Genomic DNA, 27,184 nt, shown 5'->3' with positions numbered 1-27,184 from the left:
AGATGTTGATGAAGAAATACTGTACCGTATATGCTTTACCCGATGTTTTGCGATTGCATGATGTTTGTAGTTAGAAATGTAAAACTTTAGAGTACTTAATACATTGTTAGTTGGGGGGATTTTTTCACAAGTAGCCCAAGCTATAATGAAGCAAAGCTGACATTGGTTGATTTGGATCATTCTGACAGCCGAAATTCTAACTCCACCCATACATTTTGGACTTTTAAAACATTCCCAGAAGGCATGAAGAGGTTGAAGAGTCCATTGTTGAGTAAAGGTTGAAGAGTCCACTGCCCTGCTGATAGCCCATAATGGAAACGATGTTTGCACCCATAGGTTTTAGGCCTGCAGTAGGTTATAATAATCCATGCCTTCTGGGAATGTTTAAAAGTCCAAAAGTTATGGGTGGAGTTTATTTCAGTTTTTAGAGGGAAAGAAACCAAAAGCCCACTGTGCCTATTTTTCGAAAATTGTCAGACTACATGTTATGTGAAATTCCCCCATTGTATTTACCCAAGTTCTCTCTTAACTCAAGGACCAACATTTTTTTTTGTTGCCTGATAATGGACTCTAGTGCCAGAGGAGAGAGACTCTCAGACTGAAAACGCTTCCATTAATTGCCACAGTTTAGACTACCGATAGATCAGGGTTCTAACTCCCCCTTGTGATAGTGTGGTACAATGACAGAATACCAACATCTACCACTAACGGTCACGGCATAAGCTCATGATTTTTAAAGGAAGAACCACTGTAGCAAGCCTGTTGTTGTGGGGAAAGATTGAGTGAGAGATGAGTCCCCCTTGGGATTTTGGGTCTATGAAAATGTATTGATCATAGCTAGTATACTACATGCTTAAAAAAATGACAGAGCACCTACAGTTATGTTTGGCATGCAGATTATGATGTATAGCTATGTTGACATAATCCGGACAGTATTTAGCAGGGATGGGTGACTCCAGTCCTGGAGGCCTTCTGAGTGTCTGCTGGCTTTTGTCTGATTTAGATCTGGGAAACTGGCACTCCCGAGCTGAATCCAGCCAAGTTGACCTGTTCTGCGCTGGCCTGGTTACACATCCACCGTAGTTCTAGAACAGTACTGCACAAGACAGTTTAAAAGGAAAATACTCAAGCCAGCACAGTACGGTTCAGCATGACAGTGTGAGAAGGGTACGCGCAAAACAGAAAAAATGTATGCGCAAAACCAACCAGTAGACACTCACTCAGCCCCCCTAGAACCAAAGCCCCTACCATAAAGACTGAAGGTGTGGTGCAGTTGAGTGTAATGTGGTCCTCACCTCTCCTGTTTGAGGGCATACTCCAGCATCTTGATCCTTCTGACCAGGTCCTTCTTCAGGTTCTCCTGGCCCTTCCTCTCACCCTGCAGGAAGGCTATCTGGGCCTGGAGGAGAGAAGAGCGAAAAGGTCAATTTCCTGAAGAAAAACATGTTTTTGCTTCAGTTGAGCTATCTTTTTATGGCAGTGTAAGTTGTAGTGGTAGTAGTGATTGCAATAGTAGTAGTAATATTAACAGCAGTAGTATCAGTACCAGTAGTAGTGACTGTAGGTGTTAAATTCAAGGTGAACATTAGACCAGGAGAGACAAAAGAAGGTATGTATGTAAGTAGTGGTAGTAATTATGAGTCTCCAGCGTTTTTAGGTGCAGTCCTCCCACACTACGTAGGATATTGTTTTAGCCAAAGTGCCACTCTTGATAATGGCAAACATTTGTCTTTTTTGGAGGAGGGTGAAAAGATAGCAGGCACGGCTATCAAAGTGAGAGAGTAGGCTATTCTGGATAGAGCATGTACTTTTGTGTAGTCTATTTCGTGTGAGGTTTTCTGTCCTCAGATACAGAGCGCTGTGAAAGCCTGTCTACAGTTTAAGAGGTACCAACAAAGAGCAGTGCTTCTCAGTCCTGGGAATGGGTACTCAAAGGGGTGCACATTTTTGTTTTGCCTTAGCATCGCACAGCTGATTCAAATGATCAACTCATCAAGCTTCAAGTGGTATTTATGTATTCATTTGTGACGCTATCCTTGATAAGATCATGCTATTGTCACATGCATCTATCTAGCCAATGTTATCATGATTTGTTCGAAGGGATATTATACAGGAAGTATTATTAAAGAGACGCTTTACATTGAAAGAGAGAGATGCAGTAGTCCCAGAGTTAACTTCTTCGATATAGGGGGCGCCCTTTTAATTTTTGGATAAAAAAAACGTTCCCGTTTTAAACAAGATATTTTGTCACGAAAAGATGCTTGACTATGCATATAATTGACAGCTTTGGAAAGAAAAGACTGACGTTTCCAAATCTGCAAAGATATTATCTGTGAGTGCCACAGAACTGATGCTACAGGCGAAACCAAGATTAAATTTCAAACAGGAAATGCCCCAGATTTTGAATGCGCTTTGTTCCAATGTCTCCTTATATGGCTGTGAATGCACAAGGAATGAGCCTACACTTTGTCGTTTCCCCAAGGTGTCTGCAGCATTGTGACGTATTTGTAGGCATATCATTGGAAGATTGACCATAAGAGACTACATTTACCAGGTGCCCCGCTTGGTGTCCTCCGTTGCAATTATTGCGCAATCTCCGGCTGCGTGCATTTTACCATTTGCTTCAGAGGAGAAACCAAACTGCCAGGAATGACTTATCATCGAATAGATATGTGAATAACACCTTGAGGATTGATTCTAAACTATGTTTGCCATGTTTCTGTCGATATTATAGAGTTAATTTGGAAAAAGGTTCGGCGTTGTAATGACAATTTTCGTTTTTTCTTTCTTAGCCAAACGTGATGAACAAAAGGGAGCGATTTCTCCTACACAAATAATATTTTTGGAAAAACTGAACATTTGCCATCTAACTGAGAGTCTCCTCATTGAAAACATCCGAAGTTCTTCAAAGGTAAATGATTTTATTTGAATGCTTTTCTTGTTTTTGTGAAAATGTTGCCTGCTGAATGCTCGGCTTAATGCTATGCTAGCTATCAATACTCTTACACAAATGCTTGTGTAGCTATGGTTGAAAAGCATATTTAGAAAATCTGAGATGACAGTGTTGTTAACAAAAGGCTAAGCTTGTGAGCCAATATATTTATTTCATTTCATTTGCGATTTTCATGAATAGTTAACATTGCGTTATGCTAATGAGCTTGAGGCTATAATTACGCTCCCGGATACGGGATTGCTCGACGCAACAGGTTAATGATCCAAGGTCAGTTCTGCATTTCACCTCCTGATTATGATGACTGACTGTGTTAGAAAAAGAAAAAAAAGCTTAATCATTCTCTCGCTCTATTCATCTGTCTCTCATCTGCAGGTATGTTTTGATGTGAGAGAGGAAGCCAGTCCCGTCATCGCCACCTCACCCGCTCTTAAGATAACCTTCGGACCGACTGGGAGTCAAAGTCTGGTTAGGAGACACTGCAAAAGACACATGTAATTGTGATGAACTGAGAATATTAGGGAAGCACTGTAATTCCTTAATTCCTTCCCTGGTCCTCTGTTTTACCATTTTCCTTGGTCTTCTACACCCCTCTCCCCACCCCCTCTTCCTTCCTCGTTTTTTATCATGTCAAGCAAAGAGGCACCGAGTTTGAAGGTAGGCCTTGAAATACATCCACAGGTACACCTGCAATTGACTCAAATGATGTCAATCAGAAGCTTCTAAAGCCATGACATCATTTTCTGGAATTTTCCAAGCTGTTTAAAGGCACAGTCAATTTAGTGTATGTAAACTTCTGACCCACTGGAATTGTGATACAGTGAATTATAAGTGAAATAATCTGTCTGTAAACAATTGTTGGAAAAATTACCTGTGTTTATCCTCCACTACACAATAAGCAAATAAATAGTTTGGTAGCCAAACGCAGCAAAAAAAGAAACGTCCTCTCACTGTCAACTGCGTTTATTTTCATCAAACGTGTAAATATTTGTATGAACATAAGATTCAACAAGTGAGACAAACTGAACAAGTACAACAGACATGTGACTAACAGAAATGGAATAATGTGTCCCTGAACAAAATGGCAGCAGATTTGCCAGGTCTTGCTGTGAGATGTTACCCCACTCTTCCCCAAAAGCACCTTCAAGTTACCAGACATTTCTGGGGGGAATGGCCCTAGCCCTCACCCTACGATCCAACCGGTCCCAGACTTGCTCAATGGGATTGAGATCCGGATCGCTGGCCATGGCAGAACACTGACAATCCTGTCTTGCAGAAAATCAGTCATACTGCTCATTCTGGAGGGTCATGTCAGGAGGAGCCTGCAGGAAGGGTACCACATGAGGGAAGAGGATGTCTTCCCTGTAACACACAGAGTTGAGATTGTCTGCAATGACAACAAGCTCAGTCCGATGATGCTGTGATACACCGCCCAAGACCATGACGGACCCTCCACCTCCAAATCAATCCCGCTCCAGAGTACAGGCCTCGGTGTAACGCTCATTCCTTCGACGATAAACGCAAATCCAACCATCACCCCTGGTGAGACAAAACCGCAACTTGTCAGTGAAGAGCACAGTCCTGTCTGGTCCAGCGACGGTGGGTTTGTGCCCAAAGGCGACATTGTTGCCGGTGATGTCTGGTGAGGACCTGCCTTACAACAGGCCTACAAGCCCTCAGTCCAGCCTCGCTATTGCGGACAGTCTGAGCACTGATGGAGGGATTGTGCGTTTCTGGTGTAACTGGGCAGTTGTTGTTGCCATCCTGTACCTGTCCCACAGGTGTGATGTTCAGATGTACCGATCCTGTGCAGGTGTTACATGTGGTCTGCTACTGCGAGGACGATCAGCTGTCTGTCCTGTCTCCCTGTAGCGCTGTCTTAGGCGTCTCACAGTACGGGCATTGCAATTTATTGCCCTGGCCACATCTACAGTCCTCATGCCTCCTTGCAGCATGCCTAAGACACGTTCATGCAGATGAGCAGGGACCCTGGGCATCTTTCTTTTGGTGTTTTCAGAGTCAGTAGAAAGGCCTCTTTAGTGTCCTAAGTTTTCATAACTGTGACCTTAATTGCCTACAGTCTGTCAGCCGTTCCACAGGTGCATGTTCATTAACTATTTATGGTTCATTGAACAAGCATGGGAAACAGTGTTTAAACCCTTTACAATGAAGATCTGTGAAGTTATTTGGATTTTTACAAATGATCTTTGAAAGACGGTTTCTTTTTTTGCTGAGTTTGTTACTTCAGCTGTATTGTATGGCAAATATAAGGCAAAACAATTGTACATTCAATTTGCAGTAAATGCTTTAGCTAGGTATATTCCATCGGGAGTCCCTAAAAGATTAAACACCACAAATTACAAATTCATACTCAGGTGTTATGACATAACTTACTAAATCACAATTTTCGTAAATTAACCTCGACAAAGAAATATGCACAAACAATTCTCTTCATTAACTAACATATTCCTCTCAATTGTACATTTTTACTTGACTTGTTATGACGTTTTAACTACTTACATTTGCTTCCACCGTAATGCTTTGTCAGCCATCTTTGCTGAAGAAAGTTACCAGAGATGGATGGCTCGAGTCAAATTCGTCATTGGAACCACTCGATATGATTTGTCATATAAAAACCTTGAGACCCAAATGCATAACGAGTGCTCTAACTCCCCCTTGCGGTGGTCTGGAGCAAGGAAGCCGTGACGCTGGGTACCTCTAAGTCCCGCGGTGTAAGCTTGCAACTTTAAGGAGGAACCACTATGTCCCCATTACCAGGAAAACAATCAAAACACATTTATTTCACTTACTTGCTGTGCTGTTTCGTTGTTCAGTCGTTTCATTCTCAACCAGGATTTCATCATACATGTCAAGCAGTGAAGTTTCAGCTGTCTGTCCGTGGCCTCTCTTCCATGGTGCGCATTGTTACTGTGTCCATGTAACGTAAACCCTGTTTTTTTTGTCTGTACATAGCATCGAGCACGGTGGAGATACAGTAAAGAGAGAATGTCACCGAATCGCTTGTTCACAGCCTGTTGGCAGTTTAGTTGAGCAGGTGTTTCAATGCCATGACAGAGGCTATCACATCTGCTGCAGGTGCAGTTGATGAGCTTATTTCTCCAGTAAGTTGTTTGAATGGAGCTAGCTAGTGGGTTCATGTTTCCAAGTTTCAAACATGTTCTCAAATGCCATTGAAATGGCAGCAGTGGTATGAGAACGAGCACATTCATAAACATGCAATGCGACTTTCAGTACGAAATCCTCGCCGACCCAATGTGCGGTCAGACACGGCATGCTCATGGGGCGGATATCGCTGGTCCACATGTCAATCGTGAAGCTAATAGCAGTGATGATATTACTGTGCAAATGCGGAAGGGCAACATCTGAAAAATAGCACACGTGGTAGTGTGTACCGGCGCTCAACCGGTCAGCGAAAGCCAACATCACCCACAACAGAGAACGGTTGATTGTCAAGGGCACTGAATTCCATTATCTTGGCGTTAATGGATTTTGCATGAGTTGTTTCACTGAAATGGTCTTACTCTTTCAAATGACTGCTCGACTTGTTGAATGCTCGATCCACACAGCAGACATTGTGGGCTAGGTTAGGAATGCTGTGTTGCGCTAACTTTACATGGCGTCATCAAGACATGTACCTACGTTATATAGGTATGCACGTCAGCTGTGACATCGGTTTTGCATATCGGCGTTAAACTAGACATCAGGCCAACGTCGACATTGCCATTTTTAGGTAATATCGTCCGATTCCGATATATCGTGCATCCCTATAAATAAGCCATCAGTAAAAATAAAGTAGATGCACATCTTACAAACTTTTCACAGGAGCAGGGTGAAACAAAGGCCAGCAAAAGAAGATAAAGAACTGCACATTATTTGGCTAGGTGCTCATTTCGTTGTGCGGATTGTGGCTTTAAAGCTGAATAGGGCTTAAGTGCACTATTTTGGGAATAGGGTGCGATTTTGGATGCACTCATGCCTTTAACAGTAGACCAGTACCGGAACCTGTTTTCTATAAAGTCTTAGGCTACTCAACTGCGATACATTGCCTGTTGTTTGTTTTGATCTGGATTATTTTAACTGCTTTCAGGCATCTTAGCTGGTCAGCCGATTCATGACATAATGCTATGGTCGACTGATTAACTCACCGAGTGGGTGTTTGTGAAAGTCGCATTTAAAAAGGACAGATCCGGGACATTATTGTTTATCACCTTGTAATAGTTAAGGTTAGGATTGGCATAGGCAGAACCGATCCAGGATCTGTCGTTGGGGTGAACGGGCTAATTGTGCCAGGCCACACAAGGACAGCACTCTAATCGCACTCATCCAATTAAGGATAAACACAAAAAGGATTTGTTTTCCTCCCCAATAACACACACACAGTGAGTCACATACAGACACACACACAGTTTTCTAGGACTAGTGTCGGGCCGTATCGAGATGAGACATTTTGCTAAACCAGCCAAATCAATCATTTCCAACCATGCACGCACACCCCAAAACGGTCTCTTTTCTTCTCTGTATATTGTACAACTGCGCAACAAAATGAATATTTCTTTAAATACTTAAAATGTTAATAATTAGTAATAACTTTTAATAAGCAGAAAATGTAGTTTAATTAGAATAGGCCTATTTAAACACTTCAGTTGAAGTGAGACTGTATATAATAGGCCACAAAACACACACACAGTATACTTCACACGCTCACTGATCAAACCCTATCTCGTAAAACCCTCACAAAAACCAAAATCAGAAGGACCTTTCCACTCCAAACTTTACAGCGAATTCCAGTTGCTGATAGCAAGGGTTGACCATTATCTGTGCTATTCATCTCCAAAATGGCCATTTATTTGGCTCTCCACACATTCCTGGTGCATTGTAGAGAGCCACAGGGCTTTCAACCCCCACATATCCCATTGACACCGGAATGCACTGACATACCAAGCATTTCGGCCAAAACAAGCCCCTTTTTGGTCCAAAAACTCAACCCAGGTTTAAACTACGCGTCCTTCTATTCTAAGCCATTTAGACTTTGTAGAGCTCATACTTTATGTATTTTGAATTAACAGCAAAAATATTTTAACTAAACTTTGTGGGGCCGAATAGTTTTGAGTTTTGCAACTTTGTTCTCAGGCTGGACTACTAGAGTCAATTCTCTGAATATTAGCTAAAAACATTAACTAGCGAAGTCTAAATGTAAGCCTAGCTTGTGTACCCAGTAAACAGACTTTCACAGTGTCATCAATGGCCTGATCTTATTTAAAAACGTACTCAAAATGAGTTAACATGCTACAAATCACTAACAAGAAACACATTCAGCTAATAGAGCAAATTTAGCGAACTTGTGTACTAAAACATACGCTCAGATCAAAGACCTAACCGGACTTCAGGCTCATATTAGTTTAGCTAACTCAAATGTAATGCTGTACATTCAAATCAATGTTTATTGGTCAAAAACAGATTTGCAGATGTTTGTTTGTTTATATTCCCAGTCTCTGACATTGCTAGTTCTGATATATTTCTTACATTTCTTTATTTTAATGGAATGTGCATTGTTTAACTTTTTTATTTTTATGTACAGTACCAGTCAAAGTTGACACCTACTCATTCCAGGATTTTTCTTGATTTGTACTACTTTCTACATTGTAGAATAATAGTGAAGACATCAAAACTATGAGTGGGGTTATAGCCTGCCTGTTTTGCCCTGTCCGGGGGTATCGTCAGACGGGGCCACAGTGTTTCACAACCCCTCCTGTCTCAGCCTCCAGTATTCATGGTGCAATAGTTTGTGTTGGGGGCTAGGGTCAGTCTGTATATCTGGAGTATTTCTCCTGTCTTATCCGGTGTCCTGTGTGAATTTAAGTATGCTCTCTCGCTCTCTCTAATTCGCTCTCTTTTTCTCCATTTCTCAGAGGACCTGAGCCCTAGGACCATGCCTACCTGGCCTGATGACCCTTTGCTGTCCCCAGTCCACCTGGTCGTGCTGCTGCTCCAGTTTCAACTGTTCTGCCTGCGGCTATGGAACCTTGATTTGTTCACTGGACGCGCTACCTGCCCCAGACCTGCTGTTTTAAACTTTCTATAGAGACAGCAGGAGCGGTAGAGATACTCTCCATTGTCGGCTATGAAAAGCCAACTTACATTTACTCCCGAGGTGCCAACCTGTTGCACCCTCGACAACCGCTGATAATTATTATTTGACCCTGCTGGTCATCTATGAACATCTTGGCCATGTTCTGTTCTAATCTCCACCTGGCTCAGCCAGAAGAGGACTGGCCACCCCTCATAGCCAGATTCCTCTATAGGTTTCATCCTAGGTTCAGGCCTTTCAATGTCAATGGAGTTTTTCCTAGCCACTGTGCTTCTACACCTACATTGCTTGCTGTTTGGGGTTTTAGGCCGAGTTTTTGTACAGCACTTTGAGAAATCAGCTGACGTACAAAGGGCTATATAAATACATTGGATTTACTGATTGATTCTAAATAGTTATTTCCCCCAGATCAATCTACACATAATGACAAAGCAAAAGCAGGTTTAGACATTTTTGCAAATGTATTAAAAATAAAATGTACACAAGTATTCAGATCCTCTACTCAGTACTTTGTTGAAGCACCTTTAGCAGCGATTACAGCCTTGATTCTTCTTGGGCATGATGCTACAAGCTTGGCATACCTGTATTTGGGGAGTTCATCCCATTCCTCTCAAGCTCTGACAGGTTGGATGGGGAGCATCGCAGCACAGCTATTTACAGGTCTCTCCAGAGATATTTGATTGGGTTCAAGTCCGGGCTCTAGCTGGGCCACTCAAGGACATTGAGACTTGTTCTGAAGCGACTCCTGCGTTGAGGAGTGCTTAGGGTCGTTGTCCTGTTGGAAGGTGAACCTTCGCCCCAGTCTGAGGTCCTGAGCACTCTGGAGCAGGTTTTCATCAATGATCTCTCTGTACTTTGCTTCATTCATCTTTCTCTCAATCCCGACTAGTCTCCCAGTCCCTGACGCTGAAAAACATCCCCAAAGCATGATTCTGCCACCCCCATGTTTCACCGTAGGGATGGTGCCTGTTTTTTTCCAGACGTGACGCTTGGCATTCAGGCCAAAGAGTAAAATCTTGGTTCCATCAGACCAGAGAATCTTGTTTCTCATGGTTTGAGAGTCTTTCGGTGCCTTTTGGCAAACTCTTTTGGCAAAGTCGGCTTTCACGTGCCTTTTACAGAGGAGTTGCTTTCTATCTGGCCACTCTACCATAAAGGTCTGATTGGTAGATTGCTGCGGAGCTGGTCATCATTCTGGAAGGAACTCTGTCAGAGTGACCATTGGGTGCTTGGTCACTTCCCTGAACAAGGTCCCTCTCCCCCGATTGCCCAGTTTGGCCGGGAAGCCAGCTCTAGGAAGAGTCTTGGTGGTTCCAAACTTCATCCATTTAAGAATGATGGAGGCCAATGTGGTCTTGGGGACATTCAATGCTGGAGACATTTTTGGTACCCATCCCCAGATTGACACAATCCTGTCTTGGAGCTCTACGAACAATTCCTTCAACCTCATAGCTTGGTTTTTGCTCTGACATGCACTGTCAACTGTGGGACGGTATATAGACAGGTGTGTGCCTTTCCAAATCTTGTCCAATCAATTGAATTTACCACAGGTGGACTCCGAGTTGTAGAAATATCTCAAGGATGACCAACAGAAACAGTATGCACCGGAGCTCAATTTCGAGTCTCATAGCAAAGGGTCTGAATACTTTATTAATACATTAGCAAAAATGTCTAAAAACCTATTTTCGCTTTGTCATTGTGGAGTATTGTGTGTAGATTGAGGATGATTATTTTTAAAATTTATTTTTCGAATATGGCTGTAACGTATCAAAATGTGGAAAAAGTCAAGGGGTCTGAATACTTTGCAAATGCATTATACATATAAAGTGGGTAAACATTATTAAAGTGACCAGTCTTCAATGACTATGTACATAGAGCAGCAGTCTCTAAGGTGCAGGGTAGAGTAAGCGGGCAGTAGCCGGCTAGAAAAAAATGACTAAGTTTCAGGGCAGGGTACTAGGCAGAGGCTGGCTAGTGGTGACTGTTTAACAGTCTGATGGCCTGGAGATAGAGGTGTATGCACCTGTACTGTTTCCACCCTCTAGATGGCCGTGGCTCCGGGGGCTGGGTACACCTTCAGTTAACAGGGCAAATAAAAGCCTGTGTGTGGGTGTGCATACAATAAACCAATGTTTAGTAATCAAGACCTAAGTACCAGTGACTCGCTCAATTCGGAAGGGGTCAGATGACGCAGAAGCTATGCCACAGTACTGTTTTAATGGAACAGACTGGAATATGAGAGCTGCTGCTTTCAAGGAGCGGGACACTAATCCGGACACTTATAAGAAATCCCGCTATGCCCAAAGACGAACCACCAAACAGGCAAAGCGTCAATACAAGACTAAGATTGAATCATACTACATAGTCTCTGACGGTCGCCAGATGTGGCAGGGCTTGCAAACCATTATGGACTACAAAAGGGAAACCCAGCCTCGAGCAGCCCAGTGATGCAAGCCTACAAGATGAGCTTTATGCCTTCAATTAAAAGCTTCAAAGCAAGCAACCCTGAAGCATGCATGAGAACACCAGTTCTTCCGGACGACTGTGTGGTCACGCTCTCCATAGCCGATGTGAGCCAGACCTTTAAACAGGTCAACATTCACAAGACATTCACAGACGGATTACGTTTACTCCGAGCATGCGCGGACCAACTGGCAAGTGACATTTTCAACCTCTCCCTTACTGAGTCTGTAATACCTACATCTTTCAAGCAGACCACCGTAGTCCATGTGCCCAAGAAAGCAAATGTAACATGCCTAAAAGACCAACCTGTAGGACTCAGTCAGTAGCAATGAAGTGCTTTGAAAGGCTGGTCATGGCTTACATCAACACCATCATCCGGGAAACCCTAAACCCACTCCAATTCGCATTCCGCCCCAACAAATCTAAAGAATACGAAATCTCAATGCAAGCCACACTGCTCATTCCCACCTAGATAAACAGAACACCTATGTGAGAATGCTGTTCATTGACTACAGCTCAGCGTTGAACACCATAGTGTCCTCAAAGCTCATCACTAAGCTAAGGACCCTGGGACTAAACACCTCCCTCTGCAACTGGATCCTGGACTTCCTGAAGGACCGGCACCAGGTGGTAAGGGTAGGCAACAACACATCTGCCACGCTGATACTCAACACGGGGGTCCATCTGGGGTGCGTGCTTAGCCCCCTCTACTCCCCGTTCACCCACGTCTCCAAAACCATCATTAAGCATGGTTTGGCAATTGCTCGGCCTCCGACCGTAAGGCGCTAGAAGGTAGTGCGACTATTGACATTCACTCCCCCCCTTTGTTTTTACACTGCTGCTACTCGCTGTTTATTATCTATCCATAGCCACTTCACCCCTACCCACAGCTACAAATTGCCTAGACTATCCTGTACCCCTGTACACATTGACTTGGTACCGGTAACCCCTGTATATAGCCTCATTATTATTATGTAATTTTCTTGTTACTTTTTATTTGAGTATATTTAGTAAATATTTTCTTAACTCTATTTCTTGAACTGCATTGTTGGTTAAGGACTTGCTAGTAACATTTCATTTCATTTAATCTAACTTAATTTGACCTTTAACTCAATGTTATGTTGTAACATGCCATGAATCATATCCTGAGCCTGTTCAGACTAGCCTGATCCCAGATATTTGTTTGTGCTGTCTGGCCAACTTAGAACAAACGGTGTTGGGACCAGGCTACATTTGTGGCAGGCTCTAAGGGTCATGCCTCTAAAGCACTGTGGCTAGTGTACATTTAGCCTGGGCGGTGTGAGCCCCCCCATACCTCTGGCTTTGCTGGCATGGTGGAGAGAATGCAGATGAGACGCTTGTTAATTAGGTGATAAATGTCTGCCCTGGTCAGTGTCAAGCCAGACTGGGCCTTCCTCTTTCTCTCGGTCTCCCAGTGGGTGGGTCTCTCTCTCTCTCTCTCTCGGTCTCCCAGTGGGTGGGTCTCTCTCTCTCTCTCGGTCTCCCAGTGGGTGGGTCTCTCTCTCTCGGTCTCCCAGCGGGTGGGTCTCTCTCTCTCTCTCTCTCTCTGTGGGTGGGTCTCTCCCTCTCTCTCTGTGGGTGAGTCTCTCTCTCTCTGTGGGTGGGTGGGGGTCTCTCTCTCTGTGGGTGGGGGTCTCTCTCTCTGTGGGTGGGGGTCTCTCTCCCTCTCTCTCTGTGGGTGGGGGTCTCTCTCCCTCTCTCTCTCAGTGGGTGGGTCTCTCTCTCAGTGGGTGGGTCTCTCTCTCTCTCTCTGTGGGTGGGTCTCTCTCTCTCTGACACTCACTCTCTCTGACACTCACTCTCTCACTCTCTCACTCTCTCACTCTCTCACTCTAGCCTTTCAGTTTCTATCTTTCTCTAGCCACCTCTCTCACTCGGTCTCTCCCCATATCTCTCCTTAACTCTGTCAATCTCTTTCTCTTGATCTTTTGCAGTCTCTCAGCCTCTCCATCTCTCGCTTTAAGCCTTCTGGCCTGATTCTAGGCATCCCAGATAGCACAAGCCACCTGGGAAAAGGAGGGGGGGGATTCCACGTATATAAAACCCAGGCTGGCTCCCCTCATCGAGGACGTGCGCAGACTGCGCACTCGTGACTCGTTAATGAGAGACGTCTTAAAATACTCCATCTGTTAATCCGATTTAATGCCAAAAGCGACATTTCAAAATGGTGTTCACTGACTGTGATATCTGACGTACGATACTAGCATAGCTGTGGGAATGAGGGGAAAAAAAAGGTGAATAATCTTAATATTGAGGCTAAAATGGACTTCTTAAGTGCCGATGCTCAAGTGATGCAATTCTGCGCCAGTGAACACATTCTAGTAATATATGCCAGTTAGCAGACGCTTTCATCTAAAGCGACTTTCAGACATGTGTGCATACATTTGATGTATTGGTGGCCCCGGGAATCGAATCCATAATCCTGACATTGCAAGCCCCATTCTCTACCAGCTGAGCCACACAGGACCAGATGGTAAGGAGAGGCTGGATTGGTTGGTGCACATTGGCCAATCACGCATTACAAACTGATGACGCTGTGTCAACATGACATACTGAGGTGCCCCGGTGGGTAAAAGTACTGTACCTGCGGTAGGCATTGTGATTCAGCTTTGGTAGAAATTTTCCCCCCAAATGCCTTGCTCCCTTTCCCCAACATCTGCTCCTACGCGTCTCTTTCCCAGTATCCTCTCCGCTTAAGAGTACACATCTTCCATTGCCTTAAGCTTCTCTCTTGCTGCCAGTTTTTGTTTGCGAGACAACCACAGTTTCCAAATGGAGCGGTATGATGTGGCCAGCTCACACGCATCCAAACACAATCGCAGCGGGGAACGCCACCCCGACCCACCACCCACCCTCCCTCCGTAGCCCTGGGGACACAGCCCAAAATGCAACAATGCCCTCTTTTCCTCTCTCCAAGCAGTCACTGTCAATTTCCCCTCTTAAAACAACTCAAGACACAGCCATAGCCCCTCCACGCTAACTTAGCTGCATTACCCACTCTCATTTCAAGGCAACGTTTCAACTAAAATCATATATTTTCTGTGTGGTGGAGGATGAGCGTTTCTATAATTTCTAATTAATTATTATGTAGTTAGCATCCCAGTTGAAGTCCGTAGGAGGAGTTACATTCATCCCTTCTAATGATAGCGCATCTCCTTGTTTTGATAAGCTCAAGACAGGAGCTTTATCGTTTTGTTTTCCTCAGCATGGTTTGAAGCTACACAGCGAGGGCCAACACCTCAGTGAGAGTCTGCATGAGCCACAGCGGTTAGCGCAGTTAGGTCGGAGGCTGACCCAGGTTGACCCAGGTTAGGTCGGAGGCTGACCCAGGTTAAGTCGGAGGCTGACCCAGGTTAGGTCGGAGGCTGACCCAAGTTAGGTCGGAGGCTGACCCAGGTTAGGTCGGAGGCTGGCCCAGGTTAGGTCGGAGGCTGACCCAGGTTAGGTCGGAGGCTGACCCAGGTTAAGTCGGAGGCTGACCCAGGTTAGGTCGGAGGCTGACCCAAGTTAGGTCGGAGGCTGACCCAGGTTAGGTCGGAGGCTGGCCCAGGTTAGGTCGGAGGCTGGCCCAGGTTAGGTCGGAGGCTGGCCCAGGCTTAAGGCTAATTTCTCATAATTTTCCCCCTTTTCCTTATACTTGGCTTCTTGTATTTGTTTGTGTACGGGGGAAAATGACTGCCAGTTGACATGTTTTGAGTATGTGAGTGAGAGAAAGCGAGCCTGTGAGCGCGTGCATGTGTGCATGCATAAATGTTTGTGTGTGCTAGTGCAAATGTGTGTTTGCTCAGACTTCTTAATTCTAAGCTTGTGCCCCGATTATCCAGCAGTGACTTAACTAGAGGGAATCTGCTGTGCCTTTGAGCACACTGATCCGTTGTCAAAGTGCATTTCCAGGCAATTACGTGCTTCGACTGAAAAAACGCTAAGTATACAAATGATTTGGGGGCAAACTTTATAACAAGTAGCCCAAAGACGATTTAGGCATAGAAAATTCAAAATGATGTCAAAAAGACAGTAATAGGCACATTACTTTCAGGCAAACTGAGCTCTCAATATTGTATTAACCAACTATTGTGAGACATAAAACCATATCCTATCGTCATTATCCAGTTTGAGAGTCTTGTGATGTTGCCGCTTCTTGCCAGTTACCATGGCTGCTCGGAAATACAGCACAGCTAATTCTGATCATGCCCCAGTATATAGAAATGTTCTTATACATAGTGTACAAAACATTAGGAACACCTAATGGCGGCGGCAGGGTAGCCTAGTGGTTAGAGCATTGGACTAGTAACCGAAAGGTTGCAAGTTCATATCCCCGAGCTGACAAGGTACAAATCTGTCATTCTGCCCCTGAACAGGCAGTTAAACCCACTGTTCCTAGGCAGTCATTGAAAATAAGAATTTGTTCTTAACTGACTTGCCTAGTTAAATAAAGGTCAAATAAAATAAAATATTGGGTTGCACCCTCTTTTGCCCTCAGAACAGCCTCAATGCGTCAGGGCATGGACTCCACAAGGTATTAAAAGCATTCAACAGGGATGCGCTGGCCCATGTTGATTCCAATGCTTACCACAGTTGTGTCTAGTTGGCTGGATGTCCTTTGGGTGGTAGACCATTCTTGACACACACGGGGAAACTGTTGAGTGAAAAACCCAGCAGGGTTGCAGTTCTTGACAAACTCAAACCCGTGCTCCTGGCACCTACTACCATACCCGTTAAAAAAGGCACTTACATCTTTTATCTTTCCCATTCACCCTCTGAATGGCACACAAACACAATCCATGTCTCAATTGCCTCAAGGCTTAAAACGCCTTCTAAAAACCCGTCTCCTCCCCTTCATCTACACTGATTGAAGCCGATTTAACAAGTGACATCAGTAAGGGAGCATAGCTTTCACCTGGTCAGTCTGTCATGGAAAGAGCAGGTGGTCCTAATGTTCTTGGTGTATGATGTTTCATCCACTAATAGAAAAGTGTCCCAGCATTCAACTTCACCCACATGATGATACTAAGCCTGCCTCCCTGGCAATCTAATGTGCAAGGTTACCAAGGCAACTGACAAAGTTTTTTTTGTGGAGGCAGAGGCACAAGGCAGACGAGCAGGTCTTCCAATGATAAGCCACCGTCTCTCTATCACCACTGCTGTAGGAACAACTCAAAACAGCAACAGATTCTAAAATATCTCATTATGTCATAGTTGAGTCACTGATCTAGTTAGACGAGTTTGCTAGAAAACAGTAACCCAGAAAATAAAATCCTTGGGCACATGCTCCTCTTCTGTATGGATTCAGGAAGCTCCTTTGTTGAGGCCTTAGTATTCTAGTTATTTTAAAGTGACTAGAGAAAGCCATCCAAAAGCCCTCATCTTCTTGATTAAATTAGGCCTATATAACACTTAAATTAAGAACCATGGTTTACTGCTCCTAAAAGGTGTTATATTAAACGTTTGTCTGTGGGGCTCTACTAAAAGAGGGTCCCCTAAATGGACAAAGATATTGTCCATAAATTATCACATTGGACAGAAAGGGACACATCTCCCCACACCCATGTGTGAAAGCATATAGCTGTGCTCTTAAAGTAAGAAAATGGATTACTGAAAAAAATTCTTGGCCCTAGGGTACTTGCACAGGCTTTGTCTCATCCTAAAAAAACAAAGAGTATGCTGGCAGTGGGGCCTTCACGTAGAGGTGCCTTCGCCTACATGCAGGAAAACTGGGTAACCTACTTGTTAAAAATTCCCTTCGTCTTGTTGCTGCTCTACATGAAGGGACGGAAGTAGCAAAAATTTGAATGACAGTCTGATTCATATCCTTCCAACAGTCTTTGTGTCTTTTGACGTTTAGTTTTAATGAAAAGAATGATAGACTGCTGCAACTCCGTAGAGCAGTGTTCAAGTTTCTACTTGACGTGCTTCTTTATACGTTATTCATCATAAGGAGATTTGTGATCATGTCTAAATGTAAAAGCTGACCTACATGCATTGGAAAATAGCCCAAAGCATAGGAAGCATAGTAGATCTTGGATTGGGGCTGGATGCATAGTTGATGACGAAGGACACAGAGTAAATGGGCACAGACTAGTGACATTCTAATGATCGTCACCAGACAAGCAGAATGAATCCCAGAAGAATCAGGACATTTCTGCTGCCATATAGGTTACGAAATATCCCTGGGGTCATTTCCAGCTGGGCACCTGTCGTAACCTGTCATAACCAGCATGTCAGCCCCACCTCCTGTGTGTGGAGTGCAAGACTTTAGGTTGAATCCGGTGCAGAGGCAGTACAAGGCAGCCCTATAATGCTGTTTGCCTAACACGACATACGTCATCCAAACCTCAATTATTCTGTAACCAAACTTCTAACTGGTGGCAATGAGTAACCCCTCCGCCACATATCTATTCCAGAAAGTCAGGGTTTCTCAGGATATAAAGTGAGCAGTAACAGATTCCTTGGGGGATGGGGTCCCCCTCATCAAAATCTGGAGCAGATGGAGATTATTAAATAGAGAGAGTGGGGAAGGAGGGAAGAAGAGCGAGAAATAGAGGGGAACAAAAGGATGTGCCGCGCGAGAGAGGAAACAGTGCATGACAAACAGTAGCTTACTCAGAGCATCAGCTCTAGCTCGGAGGCAAAGCCATCACATTCAGTTTTAAGTATTGCAGCAGGTACAAAAAGCTTACCCCAAAAAGACCATGCCTAAATTTGTACAGTCGGTATACAAAGTCATATCTATAGGCCTACATGTGATAAATCCAAACTAGATTAAAACGAAATTAAACCATTTGGCAGTGGGCTGAGGACCAGTAACCTTAGGGCAATTCCATGGTAAGGGAAATGCGCTTTGACTCAGTTTTATCACTTTAAAATGTATGCCAAACAAAAACCTTTTATTTCAAAAAGGTTAACCAATACAACTCTATGCAAAATTACTACTTTTAACAACTTAAATTGAAGAATTTACAAAAACAAATTTAGCGGAGGAACTTAACACTTTTAAATATCTGCCCGGAATGACATGGCACCTTGAGTTTGAAAAAATATATAACTTTGGTTATTGAACTAAATTAAGTGAAGTGGATTTACACCTGGTAAAGGAATTACAGTCGTGGCCTAAATTTTTGAGAATGACACATTCATTTTCACAAAGTCTGCTGCTTCAGTGTCTTTAGATATTTTTGTCAGACGTTACTATGGAATACTGAAGTATAATTACAAGCACTTCATACGTGTCAAAGGATTGTTTTGACAATTACATGAAGTTGATGCAAAGAGTCAATATATGCAGCGTTGACTCTTCTTTTTCAAGACCTCTGCAATCCGCCCTGGCATGCTGTCAATTAACTTCTGGGCCACATCCTGACTGATGGCAGCCCATTCTAGCATAATCAATGCTTGGAGTTTATCAGAATTTGTGGGTTTTTGTTTGTCCACCCACCTCTTCAGGATTGACCACAAGTTCTCAATGGGATTAAGGTCTGGGGAGTTCTGGCCATGGACCAAAAATATTGATGTTTTGTTCCCCGAGCCACTTGGTTATCAATTTTGCCTTATGGCAAAGTGCTCCATCACGCTGGAAAAGGCATTGTTCATCACGAAAACTGTTCCTGGATGGTTGGGAGAGGTTGCTCTCAGAGGATGTGTTGGTACCATTCTTTGTTCATGGCTGTGTTCTTAGGCAAAATTGTAAGTGAGCCCACTCCCTTCGCTGAGAAGCAACCCCACACATGAATGGTCTCAGGATGCTTTACTGCTGGCATGACACAGGACGTATGATAGCTCTCACCTTGTCTTCTCCGGATAAGTTTTTTCCCAGTTGCCCCAAACAATTGGAAAGGGGATTCAGAGAAAATGACTTTACCCCAGTCCTCAGCAGTCCAATCCCTGTACCTTTTGCAGCATATCAGTCTGTACCTGTTGTTTTTCCTGGAGAGAAGTGGCTTCTTTGCTGCCCTTCTTGACACCAGGCCATCCTCCAAAAGTCTTTGCCTCACTGTGCAAGCTCTGTACTGGTGGTGCCCCGATCCCGCAGCTGAATCAACTTTAGGAGACGGTCCTGGCACTTGCTGGACTTTCTTGGGCGCCCCTAAGCCTTCTTCACAGCAATTGAACAGCTCTCCTTGATGTTCTTGATGATCCGACAAATGGTTGATTTAGGTGCAATTTACTGGCAGCAATATCCTTGCATGTGAAGCCCTTTTTGTGCAAAGCAATGATGATGGCACGTGTTTCCTTCCAGGTAAACATGGTTGACAGAGGAAGAACAATGATTCCAAGCACCACCCTCCTTTTGAAGCTTCCAGTCTGTTTATTCGAACTCAATCAGCATGACAGAGTGATCTCCAGCCTTGTCCTCGTCAACACTCACACCTGTGTTAACTAGAGAATCACTGACATGTCAGCTGGTCCTTTTGTGGCAGGGCTGAAATGCTTTTTTTGGGATTCAGTTCATTTACATGGCAAAGAGGGACTTTGCAATTCATCTGATCACTCTTCATAACATTCTGGAGTATATGCAAATTGCCATCAAACAAACTGAGGCAGCAGACTTCGTGAAAATGTATATTTGTGTCATTCTAAACTTTTGGCCATGACAGTACATCATGGGTCCCTGAACTGTACTACACAGTGAAGGGAGAAGTACACAGCGTTGTACGAGATCTTCAGTTTCTTGGCAATTTCTCGCATGGAATAGCCTTCATTTCTCAGAACAATAATAGACTGATGAGTTTCAGAAGAAAATCTTTGTTTCTGGCTATTTTGAGCCTGTAATCGAACCCACAAATGCTGATGCTCCAGATATTCAACTAGTCTAAAGAAGGCCAGTTTTATTGCTTCTTTAAATCAGGACAACTGTTTTCAGCTGTGCTAACATAATTGCAAAATGGTTTTCTAATGATCAATTCACTTTTTAAAATGATAAACTTGGATTAGCTAACACTGATCAGAATCAGCCATTGTAACACAGGAGTGATGGTTGCTGATAATGGGCCTCTGTACACCTATGTAGACATTCCATAAAAATACACATTTAAAAAAAAAAAAATCAGCCATTTCCAGCTACAATAGTAATTTACGACAATAACCGTGTCTATCTACACTGTATTTCTGATCAATTTGATGTTATTTTAATGGACAAAAAAATGTGCTCGCTTTCAAAAACAAGGACATTTCTAAGTGACCCCAAAATGTTGAACGGTAGTGTATATTGGCACGGAAGTATCGTAATAGTATCGTATTGTGAGGTCCCTGGCAAGTCCTAGCCCTACTGAGCAGAGTACAGTATATTGTACTGTAGGGCTGGGAATTGCCAGGGACCTCACAATACGATACCTTGGTACCAATATGTATTGTGATTCTATATGTATTGCGATACTGTGATTTTACTGCGTTCCAAACATATTGCTCACCATCAGCCTGCTGCAGAGGGACGAGAGAGAGATGAGAAAACAAATTGTCTATGAAGGAAAAATACTGGAGTTTTGGTGCAGGTACAGCAAACTAGCACAAAATAATATTGCAGTATTGTGAAAATGATATATCGTCACAAATAATATCCCAATATGTAAATGTATTGATCCCCTCCCCCCTATCACTAGTACTGTACTCTACTCACTGTACTATCCAAACTTGTGAAACACACGTCTATGATAGGTTCAGATTTGTTCCAGTCCAGTCCATCTGTAGACATTAACATCAAGTGAGGACTGACAAAATTTCAACACCCATGGACATCCGGTGTCAGTCGGTGCTCAGTGGGTGAGGATGTTTGTTAAGGTAAATGGAAAGAGTGGGCTCTTAGGTCGGCGTCAGTAAGACCCGGAAGTGGTGACACTAACTGGAGAGTGAGAAAGAGAAGCAGAGAGAGACAAGAAGGGCTTGTCCAGACTCAGATCGTTTTAACACACTTGGTTTCACCACTAGACAACAGAAAGACAAAAGAAAAAAGTTAAGAGCCGAACATAAACGACTACCGCCCCGTAGCACTCACTTCCGTCATCATGAAGTGCTTTGAGAGACTAGTCAAGGACCATATCACCTCCACCCTACCTGACACCCTAGACCCACTCCAATTTGCTTACCGCCCAAATAGGTCCACAGACGATGCAATCTCAACCACACTGCACACTGCCCTAACCCACCTGGACAAGAGGAATACTTATGTGAGAATGCTGTTCATCGACTACAGCTCGGCATTCAACACCATAGTACCCTCCAAGCTCATCATCAAGCTCGAGACCCTGGGTCTCGACCCCGCCCTGTGCAACTGGGTACTGGACTTCCTGACAGGCCGCCCCCAGGTGGTGAGGGTAGGCAACAACATCTCCTCCCCGCTGATCCTCAACACGGGGCCCCACAAGGGTGCGTTCTGAGCCCTCTCCTGTACTCCCTGTTCACCCACGACTGCGTGGCCACGCACGCCTCCAACTCAATCATCAAGTTTGCGGACGACACAACAGTGGTAGGCTTGATTACCAACAACGACGAGACGGCCTACAGGGAGGAGGTGAGGGCCCTCGGAGTGTGGTGTCAGGAAAATAACCTCACACTCAACGTCAACAAAACTAAGGAGATGATTGTGGACTTCAGGAAACAGCAGAGGGAACACCCCCCTATCCACATCGATGGAACAGTAGTGGAGAGGGTAGCAAGTTAAGTTCCTCGGCATACACATCACAGACAAACTGAATTGGTCCACTCACACTGACAGCGTCGTGAAGAAGGCACAGCAGCGCCTCTTCAACCTCAGGAGACTGAAGAAATTCGGCTTGTCACCAAAAGCACTCACAAACTTCTACAGATGCACAATCGAGAGCATCCTGGCGGGCTGTATCACCGCCTGGTACGGCAACTGCTCCGCCCTCAACCGTAAGGCTCTCCAGAGGGTAGTGAGGTCTGCACAACGCATCACCGGGGGCAAACTACCTGCCCTCCAGGACACCTACACCACCCGATGTTACAGGAAGGCCATAAAGATCATCAAGGACATCAACCACCCGAACCACTGCCTGTTCACCCCGCTATCATCCAGAAGGCGAGGTCAGTACAGGTGCATCAAAGCTGGGACCGAGAGACTGAAAAACAGCTTCTATCTCAAGGCCATCAGACTGTTAAACAGCCACCACTAACATTGAGTGGCTGCTGCCAACACACTGTCATTGACACTGACCCAACTCCAGCCACTTTAATAATGGGAATTGATGGGAAATGATGTAAATATATCACTAGCCACTTTAAACAATGCTACCTTATATAATGTTACTTACCCTACATTATTCATCTCAACTGCATACGTATATACTGTACTCTACATCATCGACTACATCCTTATGTAATACATGTATCACTAGCCACTTTAACTATGCCACTTTGTTTACTTTGTCTACATACTCATCTCATATGTATATACTGTACTCGATACCATCTACTGTATGCTGCTCTGTACCATCACTCATTCATATATCCTTATGTACATATTCTTTATCCCCTTACACTGTGTATAAGACAGTAGTTTGGAATTGTTAGTTAGATTACTTGTTGGTTATCACTGCATTGTCGGAACTAGAAGCACAAGCATTTCGCTACACTCGCATTAACATCTGCTAACCATGTGTATGTGACAAATAAAATTGGATTTGATTTGATTTAGCAGTAAAAAAACAATTATGATTTCCCATTGTAGACAACTCAGTTACAGATTAGTCAATTCTGTTACCAATTTGGTATTGGAATTACAAGTTTTAATCACCTAACAATTCATGAACAAAATTGATATCAGTAAAATCATTATAATTAATTGGTAGGTCTACAGTTACCAACATCCTTCCTCCTCATGAGGAAGAGAACATTGAAAATATCTTAAAGATGTGGGTTTTTGTTAACGGAATTACTAGGCACAAGACAATACTTCTTAAACTTACAGAAGGTAAACAAATTCTCCAAAACTAAAAATAAATGTTATCAGAAGTCTTTACGTCAACATTATGTTTTGATGTATTTCTGATACTTAATACTTTTTCTGGTAGATGTTTTCTAAGGCCCATTTTCCATCTGTTTATCCAGAAATCAAATCCTTTACTTATGCCTGATTTTTGAGATAAATATATCTATGGCTTTATTTCCCCCAAATATAGACTCTTAGCTTTCATTTGACACCCAAATTGATATGCCCCAATGAACTTCACATTTGTACTTGTGGGTCCTTTGATAGAAATGCAAAACCTAGGTAACCGTGGAAACCTTAACACACCGACACCAAAACCTCATCAGCTCTGGTAACTCAAATGGGGAGGGGATGCATGTCTTCAGTACTTTCCTGTACAGGTTTGTTTTGTAAGTCGCTCTGGATAAGAGCGTCTGCTAAATGACTTAAATGTAAATGTAAATGTAAATGTAATCACAGATGTGTTTCATGAGATCTGCCTGACTAGATCCCGATCTCTGCTCTAGACAGTGTGGTTGGTCTGCATTCCTGTAAACCATACGTGGTTACACAGGAGTGATGCAAAGTATCTTGGAGCGTCAGAGGACACAGAAACCTTCTGAGGGAAAAATACATTTAAAAAATGTCTTACAAATAATGACTTTACATTCTCAACAATCTTTCACTCTCTTCCTCTCTCCTCAAACACACACACACACACCTGAGGGGACTACCTTCAGTTGAATACCCACAGCACTGCCATTGTGATGTACCCAAATTCCTCAGCTCCACAGTAACCACTACTAATAGATAGGAGGGAGGAGTGGAGCGTAAACTCAAATGAGGCCTTTTGCGTTTAGCTCGGCGAAGAGCGTAAGAGCGAGGCTTCTGGAACGCAGCGGCCCTGGTCCACCCCACAGGGGGGTGAGCGCTGACATGCGCACACTTCTGAGGGCAACAGCTCTTTAATTAGAACAGCGAAACTCTCAGAGACCGGGGCAGGGAGAAAAGGGGGGAGAGAGAGGAGGAGGAAAAGCCCTTGCAGATTATGTGTGTTTGAGCTTAGGAAGAGTATAAAGAGCAAAGACTAGACCTACATGTAAATATGCACAACTTACATGCCGCTCACTGAACAAACTAAGGAAATCCAGGAAGCTTTTCGTTTGCTGACATTCTTTGGCTGTAGAGTTTTATTGGAGTGGACTGTCTGAGCTGGAGGCAAGTAGACAAGTGAAAGAAGGAACTGACTACACTGAACTGATGCCAGACAGTCTGCGCCCACTGATGGCCTGACCTTTTAAGCTCACGCGTCGCTTGTTCCCTCTGCCTTATACAAGAGAGATGCTGTATTGTACCGTATTGCACAGAACAGAAGGACCATCCGACGAGTGGGAACCAATAATCATGAGTGTAGAAAGTGTGTAACCCCATTACATGCAAGTCGATTGCGTCTCCATCCTCTACGCTTCTGCCCAAGTGTGCACATGCTTCCTTCCATTCATAGATTTTAAAAAAGGTGGAAGAAATACGGTGTAAACTCACTCGAGCCCATGCTGATGCCAACCCAATGCTTTTAAATGCATGGGGAGGAGTGCACGAGTATACAGTTACTAGAGAATTTGGAAAGCAGGGAAGGTCTGTAATTGTAAACACTCGCTGCGCCACTAAGCTGTGGATAGAGCATGGAGGCAATGTCAAGGGGGTCGAGGTGGGCTGGGGGTTGTGGGGTTTATGTAGCCCCAATTACATGTAAGTCAGGGTCTTTCATTTCTGATCGTCGCAGTCCAACTAGGCTGCCGGGGGGGGGGTCTCAGCGGGACCATGATGTTTGCGGACTAAAGCCCCCGCTCCGTGGCCAGTTCGCTCAGCTTAGCAGGCACCGCCATATTACCATTAAATTGGGCCTGGCCGCACTTGCAAAACACGTGTATTCAAATACTCCCCTTTTCGATGAGCGAAAACAACAGAGCCCTTGGGAAAAGGAGCTGCTATGCTGACGTAAGGAACTGAATGCTTGTTAAAACAGTACGTTCTGTTTTTCTCCTTGATGCTCGAGAAGCTCAGTGGAGTATATGCCTAAAATGCACAAAAACAAAATCACACACACACACACACACACCTAATATAGGTAGCTGATCTAGCCTATCCTGTAGGGCTTTTAAGAGCTATGCCTTCAAATTGGTGTCTTTGGCATTTCCAAAATAAGTCAATGTTGTTAAGTACATTCATTAACTACAATAGAGCAGACAGAGTTTGAAGAAAGACTATGATTTAGTCTCCTACAAAGAATGTAAGGTGTTACAACATATGGTGCAGCAGTAAAAGGAGGAAATCAACACACTGTCAGATAATTATTCCTCCGTTACCTTAACACAGAACGACAACACCCAAAATTAAGTGTTGAAGGACTGCCTTGTATTGACTGCCACTTAATTTTCTTCTATGTTCAGTAACCTCTGCAGCTCATGGCAGAAGAATCAAAGCAATTGCTAAATTCTGATTCCAGAATCCATAATACATTCATACACTAGGCTATCCCTAGCCGTAATTGAGATTACACACTGCTACTGCTGACCTTGGATTGAGGCACCAAAAACTCACTGTGGTCTTTCTGCCTGAGCGAGCAGCCAGGACTCACAGATTGAACGCAACATTGCTATGCTAGCTCGCTATGCTAAGACAGGAAGTGGCTGTGGATGGTATGCGTGCGAGCTTAACCAGCGTTTCATAGCGGGTCACACAGGCACAAAGTGCCCGCTGTACCTTTGATTCGCGGCAGCTGACTAAAATCAACTCCCAAGGATTACGGGGCAACAGTGTGGGCATTGAGCTACCCAGCAACCATTACGAGGTGGTTAAGTGAGTAAGAACAAGAAGATAAAAGCTGTGGTTAGAGTGGTTAGCTGATCATAGACAGCCAGCCGGGATTAGCTCTACAGTGAAGTCTTGCACAGGGTGTGTTGAACTCAAATAAAAGTGGTGGCGTTTGTGGAAGCAGTCCGATTATGCCGCCAAAAACATCAGCCAATCAATGGTGAGGTATTGCGAAGTCCAAAAAGCTCCTCTAGTGTCAGTCTAACAGGAGGTCAAGGAAACTGTTGCGTTTAACTTGTGCCACATTTATGTACACGGGCCCCATACACCGTTCACGATTCCAGTACACAAGCCACAAAATGTATTTCATCCTTAAGGTTTCAGAGCTGCTTAGTTCAAGCAAAGACACCAACATTATGTTGACTGATATATCCTTAGTATAATGCAACACTTGGTTTCAGTAAGAGGCTAAATTCATCTGGAAGTAATATAATACTACATAATGACTATGGAGTTGTCAAGCTATAGCTCAATTGAAAACAATGATCCATTTCCACGACGAAAGACATTTGCAGAATACGGAATGTGACAACATGACTGACAGAACGTGGGCCTTGGTGAGAATATACATAGAAGGCCCGGCCAAAGTCGCCATGGCTACACTGTGCCACATTAGTATTGCCTTCCATATCACAATACAGTAGCGGGGCGCAATGAGGTTAGGGATCAGGAGAGGGTGTGTGACACACACAGCACCTCTTATCTGTCAAAGGTGTGCAAGGCAAACACATAGCGGCCACCAGAGTGGCTGTATTTAGATGACTAACAAACAGCCAGACAGCTTTAAAGCCATGGCGCAGTGTCTCAATTGATTTGGTTTAATAACCTGGATAAGGCCATTTCTGTGCCA

General features: G+C 43.9%; 1 protein-coding gene across 3 annotated transcripts in view; it reads right to left on the bottom strand.

Annotated features, from left to right (window-relative positions):
- Positions 1–27,184, bottom strand: part of LOC118365031 (striatin-like) — a 93,780-nt gene that overhangs the window by 42,567 nt on the left and 24,029 nt on the right. For all 3 annotated transcript variants that reach the window (XM_035746927.2, XM_035746926.2, XM_052490651.1), the window contains exon 2: positions 1,296–1,399. In XM_035746927.2, the coding sequence (XP_035602820.1) occupies positions 1,296–1,399 (104 nt within the window). The remainder of the gene's footprint in view (positions 1–1,295; positions 1,400–27,184) is intronic.

The sequence above is a fragment of the Oncorhynchus keta genome, chromosome 32 (genome assembly GCF_023373465.1).
Source record: "Oncorhynchus keta strain PuntledgeMale-10-30-2019 chromosome 32, Oket_V2, whole genome shotgun sequence".
NCBI lineage: Eukaryota > Metazoa > Chordata > Actinopteri > Salmoniformes > Salmonidae > Oncorhynchus > Oncorhynchus keta.
This window is presented reverse-complemented; position numbering and strand designations above follow the sequence as displayed.